Source organism: Meles meles, chromosome 8 (assembly GCF_922984935.1).
Source record: "Meles meles chromosome 8, mMelMel3.1 paternal haplotype, whole genome shotgun sequence".
Taxonomy (NCBI): domain Eukaryota; kingdom Metazoa; phylum Chordata; class Mammalia; order Carnivora; family Mustelidae; genus Meles; species Meles meles.
In genome coordinates, this window is record NC_060073.1 from 3,601,230 (window position 1) to 3,610,248 (window position 9,019).

The 9,019-nt window shown below is 58.6% G+C and overlaps 1 protein-coding gene across 1 annotated transcript; it reads left to right on the forward strand.

The window, feature by feature from the left end:
- Positions 1-3,986: 3,986 nt before the first annotated feature.
- On the forward strand, positions 3,987-9,019 carry FGF19 (fibroblast growth factor 19). The gene is made up of 3 exons (XM_046014965.1): positions 3,987-4,367; positions 4,732-4,835; positions 7,523-9,019. Exons 1-3 carry the CDS (start codon positions 4,127-4,129, stop codon positions 7,835-7,837), a joined length of 660 nt encoding a protein of 219 aa, XP_045870921.1. The 5' UTR covers positions 3,987-4,126; the 3' UTR covers positions 7,838-9,019.

Here is a 9,019-nt window from a genome sequence, read left to right on the forward strand (position 1 = left end):
TTTACCAAGGTACATGTATATATTTTTTAGAAGTCTGAGGAAGAAATTCACCCAAATAGAAACAGGAGCTCATAATGCAGTCAACAGTCCAGGTTTTAGACTTGTCCCCGTTGTGGTTTTCTGTATCTTCCAAATTTTCATCCACAAACAAGTACAGCTTTCACATGAAAATGTTCCAACTTAACATAAGGCACAACTTAACAGAAATGCACGCTAACTTTAAGGGTCCCATTCACTGAGTTTTGACCAATGTCATTGTCTGTTATTCAGCGCCTCAATCAAGAAAAGGGGCATTCCCGCATCCCAGAAAGCTTCCCCACCCCCATCTCCCGCCTCAGGCAACTACTGATGGAGATTTTTGTCCCTATAGACTAGGTTTGTCTTTTTTAGGGGGGGTGGGATTGCGACTATGTTTTAAAATAAGTACTAAACACGGCAAAGGGAGCCAGAGTAGTCTTTAAATAAATAACAATAGCTACCCTCCTATCATGTGCCCACGCATGCCAGGCCGTCTCTGTGTAAATATTTCTCTCTGCATTGATGGAGTTACCTTTGCTAATTCTCCCATGAACTCATCTGGAGGTTAAAAGCCCGCCTTTCGCTGTCTTACAAATAAAGAGGCTCAGAAAAGTCTTCCCTTTTCTGCTCTCTATGGTCTCTGCCAATTTCTGGGCTACCGGGGTGCTGCTTTTTTAGAATGATGATCCTAGAAGGGGAAAAACGGATTTTGATGACACAGAATGCCTTGGGGGAAATGATGCAGGTTCTAGCAGATTCTAGCAGAAGTCCTGGACGACTCAGGCATGCCCCAGTTCCCTTCTGGGCTCGGTCAGGAACCAGTGGCTTCCCCAACCCAAGTATTCACAGTCCTTTCTGTCCCAGGCTCATTTTGGTGGTTTTTACTTTTTGATGAAGATTTTTACCACCATCCAGAAGTTTCTGTAATGACAAAGGACTTCTCAACTGTGAGGCGGGGGCGGGGGCTCTGGGATGGGCCTGAGGAGGTGCTTCTGTACTTAGGAAGGCATGTTTGACATTGTAACGCAAATTTCTAGCCGTAAAGTGAAAAGAAAAACAACTACTTTCGTGATGCGAAGACTGGAAGTCAACGGGAATCAGAATTTCTTGGGGGCTGGGAGGTGGGTCTAGAAACAATGAAAATCCCTTAGTGTGGCTCCCATTTGCCACATCAGGACCAACTCAGACAAGCTCGGGTTGAGAGAGGGTGACCCCGGGAAAAGGGCTTAGGGCTGTTCCAGGGATCCCTGCTGGCATCAAATCCAGACCCAAGCTGCCAAGCAAGGTCTTTCTGGTCACCTGGGCCTGTGCCCTCTGGGGGTGCTGAGCGGGGCATCGGGGTGACGTGCAGTCTGGCTCCAATCACCCCTCCACACTGGGGTAGGCCACCTGGGGCGGTCACCACCAGAAGATTCCGGTCAACCCCTCCCCGGTACCTGGTGGCTGCAGGTGGAGTCTGCACTGGGTTCCTCCTGGGCGACACTCACCTGGAGCCTTGACCACAGCGCCCTCTGCTGGCCAGCTCCGCCTTTCCTCTGCCCCTCCTAGTCTTCCTCCCCCACAGAGACCCAGGGTACCAGCAGATCTGCCCAGGCCCCCAGCTCCGCTGAGCGGGGTGCAGACACTTGCGGCCTCTCCCGACAGCTCTGAACGCATCCGTTTCCTGATCTGCAGCACGATTTAATCACCCAGACTTTCAGAGCACCCTGCGACGATGAAATGGTGTAGTACCCCGGTGGGTGACGCTTAGTGGATGGCCGTCGCTCTTCATGAACCGTATCTGAGACCTCATGTCTGCTCTCCCATGGGACCCCAGGACAAGGCTCAAAACAGGCAGGAGGACGCAACAGGCCCAGCAGGTCCACGACCTGCACAGGCACGGGCCAGGCACGGATCTGTGGCGGAGGGACTCTGACCACGGAGCCTGCTCTCCTGCCTGGTGGCCACACCACCTCTCAGAGCCGAGGCACGGCCTGGATTTACAAGCTTGATGGCCTAGGTGCCGATGTTCTGGCCACCACTTGCAGGCTGGGTCCCACCGTGCTGGGGCCCTTGTTTCTTATCTGTTCAAGGAGGCAGGGACAGAACCCCCACAGAGGTTCTATAGGGGTTTAAGCCGAGAACACCCATGATGTGCTCAGGACAAGCTGCTGCCGCCTTTACCACCTTCCGGGGCTGCGCGATCACAGTGGACGCTCTCCTCCCACTCTGGTCATGGGGCGCGTAGCACAAGAGCAGGGGTGGGGCCAGAGGCCGGTGTTCCCCGCCCCCAGACCCATTCTGGTGCGTCCCCCAAGGCAGCTCCTGCCATCCTCCTCAGTGCCCCACATTTATCCAGGATCTTTAAAATGAAAGCTGCAGGGGAGGGTAATTAAGTTTAATAGGAGCCCTGTCGATTTAAAGCCACAGGGGGGAAGTAATTAGATTTAACAGAAGCGGTGGCTTTCTGAACCGAGACACGCAGCGTGGGGGTCCTGGTCTATAAAGCCTTTGAGATGATGTCTTTTTGTAAAGCCTTTCCTGGTGACATTTTCTGCACGCTCGGTCATTAACGCCAGTCACGGACTGGGGTATGAACATGGCCCTTACTCATTGAAATTCATTAGGCCTGGCACTGATTCCTCTCTCTGTGTCTGGACTGCTTGTCCGCCCATTGCCTTTGCGCTGAGACAGCATGACTTTCCCCCAGAACCGATCTCCTGGGCCCCCACACCCAGGAGTTCGGGGGGGTTGGAGAATAAATGAGAAAGAATCAGTGTCCGGCGGAAGGTCCCTGGGAGGACCCTCTCCTTCCCAGCCGGGCTTGTCTGGATGCTTTCCCCCCTTTTCTGAGCATCATCAGAGAAAGTCTGGTTTGCGGGAGCCACTTCACCAAGTGGCCCCAGTTTCCCGGCCTGGCGCCGGCCCCTGCCCAGCAGCGCCCCTCACTGCCGCTCTGGCCCTCCCTGACCTCTCCTCCCGCAGTGTCCCAGGACATCGCGCCCTGGTCCAGGGAAAGAGCTCAGGGACCCAGGGACCGGACCAACGACAAAAGGCACTCAGAAGGGGCTCCCTGCGCTGCGCCTGGCTCGGGCTGGGAAGCCAGAGCTTCCCCGCGTGCAGAAGCAAGCCCGCCTCGCCCCCGCGGAAGGCGCCTGCGGGGTGACCGCCCGTCCCGGCTCCGGCTCCCGCCCCGGCTCCCGCCCCGCCGCGCGCTCTGGCCGGCCTCGAGGCCGAAACCGGGGCGGAAGCGCCATCTAGCGCTCGCCGCGCGCCACTCCTCCATTGTTCCTCCCGGGCCGCGAGCCCGGCCCCCCGTCGGGGGGCAATGGACAGGGGTAAAAGGGGCGGGAGGGGGGCCGGGATCGCGAGAACATAAGACCAGGAAAACGTGAGCTAGTCCGAGCGGCAGGGGGAAATTCTAATGGACGGCTTGGCATCTGGAGATATGACGGTTAGGGCCGTCGTGGGAGGGAGCGGATGCGGGCTTTTAAGGGGAGGGCGCCCCAAAGCCAAGGCGAAGCTTCTCCGTATAGGGGGTGAGGGATGCAAAGGTCGGTGCCCGGGTCTCTGGTCACGGGGTTCCTGCTCCCTGCTCCTGCTAGCGCCTCGCCACGAGCGCATTCCCTGGGGGGGCCGGGGGCGTGGGGGCGGGAACCGGTTGTCTCCTTTATTGCTTTATAAAATCAGACTCTCCCAGCCAAGGAGACCTGGTCCCGGGCCCCTGCGCGGCGGGGAGGAGCTCCCCCGAACCCTCCGGTGAAACGGGGCCTCTCCTCCCCCAGATCTGGGAGGCCTGGGCGGGGTCACCCGGGCGGGGTCCGGGGAGGGGCTGCGGCGGGAGGCGGGGTGTGAGTGGGTGTGTGCGGGGGGCGGAGGGCTGATGCAATCCTGATAAGAAATGCTCGGGTGTCGCGGGCACCCACCCGCCGCGAGGGTAAGACGCGCTATATAAGGCCGCTGGCCGCTCGCCGCCGTGCCGTCGGAGCAGGACCGCTGAGCGCACGGGCGCCCGGAGGCCACTGCTGGCTGGAGGCACCCACCCCGCCGCTGCACCCGCAGTCCTGCTGCCGCCCAGCCTCCCGCACCCTCGCCGTCTGAACTGCGTGCCGAGCCCGAGGGAGGTAACATGCGGAGCGCGCCGAGTCGGTGCGCGGTAACCCGCGCGCTGGTCCTTGCCGGCCTCTGGCTGGCCGCAGCCGGGCGCCCCCTAGCCTTCTCGGACGCGGGGCCGCACGTGCACTACGGCTGGGGTGAGCCCATCCGCCTACGGCACCTGTACACCGCCGGCCCCCACGGCCTCTCCAGCTGCTTCCTGCGCATCCGCACCGACGGCGGGGTTGACTGCGCGCGGGGCCAGAGCGCGCACAGTGAGTGCCCACTCGCCCCGGTGTCCCTTCCCTTTACCTTTTTCGGGAACCCCATGTTTTGGCCCCTGTGCGTTCTGCTCCCTGCCCGGGGCCCCTGACAGCGCGGGGAGCTGAGGGAGGGGGGTGCCGGCACGTGGACCCACTGCACCCATGCCTTATCGCTCGCTTGTCCCCTTTAGTTCTCGCGAACCCCCCATCCCAGGAACTCCAGAGCTTGGCACTTGGGAGTCCCATTCCCTCCCTAGGGTAGACAGCACGAGGAGACGGGGAAGTGGGGAAGGGCCTGGGCCTGCGCGCCCACCGCATCCACGTGTTGGGGGCCCCGCGGGTCCCGGCTACAGCCTTCTGCTTCTCTCGCGCCCAGGTTTGGTGGAGATCCGGGCAGTCGCTTTGCGGACGGTGGCCATCAAGGGCGTGTACAGCGACCGCTATCTCTGCATGGGCGCGGACGGCAGGATGCAAGGGCTGGTAGGTGTCTCCGCGGGGGGATACGAGCTCGGGCGCGGGACGTACGCCTGTCCCCAGGCGGGGCCCCGCAGGGGAGCTGGGCGTGCTGCATCGAATCCAGGCTCTCCTCGCTTTCTGCCCCGGGTCCGGCGTGGGGCTCGGGAGGGAAGACGGCAAAGGGCCAGATTAAGCTGATGTGCGAATTTTTTTTCTACGGAAGTTTACGGTCCCGGCTGGTAGCCAGAGAATGGGTCAGAGCTGCCTTTACATCTCCAGTCGTGCCGAAGGCCGGCCCAGTGGGACGGAGGAAGCGCTGTGCTCGGCTTTCTTTGACATTAAGCAGTGAAAGCCACCTCGGGCCTTTTCAGTCTGGGCGTGCGCGTGTGTGGTCCTCGCCCCCGTTTCCCTCCCTGCGGCATACAGTAAAAGGAAGGCACGAGAAAGGATATTCACAACTTGGATCATTTTTTAAAAGCCAGCCTTCAAACAAGTCAGGAAAAATTACATTTGGGATGGGTTTTTTTCTTCTTCTTCTAATGTACATCTATCGGAAAAGCAGTGTGGTTTTTGCTGACGCGTTGGAAGAATACTCCGGGGGCGTGTTCCTCCTCGTGTCGCGCCCACCTGTACGGTAGATGCTTTGGGGGGGAGGGTGCTGGGGCGGGGGCGGGCTGGGAAGGCCCAGGTAACCATCGAGGTCTCGGGGCAGGAAGTGCGCGGATATCGGGTCTCGGTCTCTGGGAACAAAGACTGGGAGTTCAAAGGGAGCCCGCGCCCCTCCCGCGCCCCCGGGCGCACAGAAGAGGCTGTGTGAGGTCCCGGCCCGGCGCAGGGGCCTCAATGCAGCCCCGCTGGGTCGGGGGCGCGGCGGGAGGAGCCGGGCGGGGCGGGGGGAGGCCGCGCCTCCGGGGATGCCCTCCCCCCCAAGAAAAGATGCAGATGCCGGGCCTCCCCCCGCAGCGCGAATCTTTTTAGTGTCCCAGTTGTTTTGTGTCTCTGAGGCCGGTTTAGCGCATTTATCCAGAGGGTCTGTTTCAGGTTTTATGGCGGAGTCCGCGTGAAAGGACCAGAACGAAGGGAAAGAAAGGAGGTGGTCGGCTTGCTGAAAGCTGACACCCAAGGCCGCCCCAAACCCACAGTTGCAACTGTTGTTGTGACATTTACTTGGGGCGGAGGGGAGGAAGGTCTGGAGGACCCGCGGGCTCAGAGGGGTCCAACCCACCATTCTAGTCCAGATTCTGGGGTGGAGGGTGTCCCTTCCCCAAAATCCTGCTCTGCTACTTGATCCCTTGGGTATGGTTTAGCCAAGACAGAGGTTTTTTTGTGTGTGTTTTTGTTTTTTAAATAAATCCCATTTTCTCCAAGCTACTGGATGGAAGTCAGTTGCTTTCCTGTTTGGAGAAGAGAACGGGGGTGCTCGTTTGTCCCAGAGGACCGGGAGAGTGCGATGCTGCCCCCATTTGCTTTCTCTTCCCTTGTGTGTTTATGGCTTTGCATTTCCCCCGCTGTCTGGTGGCCGCGTTCCCGCTTCGGGAGCGGGGCTGGCTGTTGCTTCATGCCCAAGCCTTATCAGTGCCTTATCAGCACAGCGCTCACCCACCTGCAGTTCAGCGACCTTTGTAGGCTTGGGCACAGACGCGGCTGGGTGCCTCCCGGGGATGTTTACCGCCCAGCCCTCCCTGGCTCCCCGCCCTCTGTGTCCCCCACGGGGTAATGACCTTCCTCTGTTTGGCACAGGACTTGGCCCACAGGTACCTGTCTGGCTACCAGCGTTCTGGGACCCCAGGGGCTGCTTTTCCGCCCTTCGGCTTGCATTTCCCGCCACCCCGCTGGGTGCAGGCTCTGTCCTGGGCCTGGGGGGAGGGGGCCGGCTTTATCTTGATAATCCTGGCAAGTTGCCTGGAAGGCTCTGGGCCACAGAAGGAAGGACCCCGTGGGGGCCTAGGTTGCCTACATGGGCCCCAGAAAAAAGGCCTCAGAATGGCCCACCGCTCATTGAACGCAGGTCTGAATGGGGAATAGGTGCTTTAATCCGGTTCCCAGATGGGATCAGAGCACACCTAGTTCAGCGGTGTCTCCCCAGGTGTCGGTGGCCGCCAGGGACTTTTCCATGTCGCTAGTCCTGTGTCCTGTGTTTCCTATAAGGGTGGGGATCAGGGACTCAGACACGCGTGTTGCATGGCTGATTTTATGCCTCTGTTGCTCAGAACAAGACTAAACTGAAGAAGTGGTGTGATTTAGGCAGAGAGAGAGAGAAGACACGCAGACAATCTGTATAGACAGATACTGGGCCCCTACGTAAACCACACGTGAATTACACACCTGAGCGTGTGCACAAAGGTTATAAAGGTATATAAAGCAGGTTTATGTAAAGTTTTATATGAGTTTACAAAGCAGTACAAGTTTATATTGAAGTATATTTATTATGTCGTACTTCACGTTTCATATGATAATTTATCGTGTTCATATTCGTATACGCTCAGGGTGTGTATTAATGTAATGCATACTTTTCTAGAAGCATGAATGTACACGCAAAAGCACGTACTTTAAGTGTAACTCCACACACGCATTCGTAGGACTGATCACGTGGACCCACACGGGAGTCTGTAGCTCAGATGGCCCCCTGTGCCCAGCCTCTCTGCTGCTTCTGGTGATGTCACCCCACGGGGCCCCCACTGGTACTCATGGCCCTCCCCTTTTCTCCCTAGCCTCAGTACTCTGCCGGAGACTGTGCTTTCGAGGAGGAGATCCGCCCCGACGGCTACAACGTGTACCGGTCCAAGAAGCACCGTCTCCCCGTCTCCCTGAGCAGTGCGAAACAAAGGCAGCTGTACAAGGATCGGGGCTTTCTGCCCCTGTCCCATTTCTTGCCCATGCTGCCCGGGAGCCTGGCAGAGCCCAGGGACCTCCAGGACCACGTGGAGGCTGATGGGTTTTCTGCCCCCCTAGAAACAGACAGCATGGACCCTTTTGGGATTGCCACCAAAATGGGACTAGTGAAAAGTCCTAGCTTCCAAAAATGAGTGGGACTGTGGCCTCGCCCTGTGCCCACACCACCCTTAGAGGCCAGGACCGTAGCAGACCTGTGGCGCTTGCAAAGCGGGTTCTGGCCGCTTCTACGAGTACAATCCTGGGCTCGTGCTCCAGTTAGCTTTAGGAAGAACCATCTAGAACTTGTACATACACAGAGTCGGACATTGGCTGTCCCAGTTCCTAGCGGATAGACTTGTATGCTCGTGAAATCGTAAGCCCCTCCCCACTCCTTGGCCCTTGCCGGACAGTTGCTGTGCTGCCCTGATCCCGCTCGAATACCTCCACTGACCGGGAGCTCACTACCTTTGGGAAAGCTGTTGGGCCAAGCTGACGTGTTCTACAGTTCTCTATCCCGTCATTTCCAGCAGGGGCGGCCAGAAGAAAAGCGGTCAATTTAAACTCATACAGGTGATCAGCTTTGTGGAACCCTGGGTAAATGCGACTCTGACGTAGGAGAATTGATCGAGCTCTCCGCTGCAGAGAGGAGCGCTGGCTCTCCCCTAACCCTTCCAGGACAGAACTGACCTGGCACAGGCACGGCCAAGCAGGCTTCGGGAGCAGGGGGAGCCCAGAGGCCTTCTCCAGCCTGGGTAACCCTTAAGAACTCCCCACTACGGCTGCTTCTGGGAGGGATAACCTTCACCGGACTACTTGGCAGTCTGCCCAGGGCACATCGGGGAATTCACTTGCCTCTCCCCTTGACCTCCAGCGCCCGGCACATAGCCAACACTTGCAGGGCTCTGTCTGGTCGACCAGCCCTGAGTGAACGACCACTTGCTCGGAGGGACAGGACACAAGGACAAACACAGCAGCGCTTCTTCCCTGGGATCCCGTCGGCTCTGGGCATGTGGGCGCCCCTCTGGACAGAGCCCCGTGGGTCTCTGCCTCTGGCATGTTCCCTCCTTTCTCTGCAGCTGTGCAGAGGAGCAGACACAGCCTGTGGGGCTGTTTCCCCATTGCCAGCCTTTTTGCCAGGCGGTGGGACTTGGCAGCCTCCCCCCCTTAGGGAGACCTGCACGTCCGGTTCAGAAGCCGGGAGAGCTTGGGTTTGGAAGCTGCCGGTCTTGCCAGTGACTTGCAGAAGCAGCGGGGAGAGGGGCCCTTCCCCAGCACTTAGTTGCCAACGTGGTATTTATGCGTAATTTATTTTGTTCGATGTACACCTCTCTATT

Excerpts from the sequence above, each read along its gene's own strand:
- FGF19 (XM_046014965.1), top strand. The coding sequence starts at position 4,127 with ATGCGGAGCGCGCCGAGTCGGTGCGCGGTAACCCGCGCGCTGGTCCTT. Across the intron at positions 4,368-4,731 it reads GCGGGGCCAGAGCGCGCACA|GTTTGGTGGAGATCCGGGCA; the intron begins GTGAGTGCCCAC and ends TCTCGCGCCCAG. Across the intron at positions 4,836-7,522 it reads ACGGCAGGATGCAAGGGCTG|CCTCAGTACTCTGCCGGAGA; the intron begins GTAGGTGTCTCC and ends TTTTCTCCCTAG.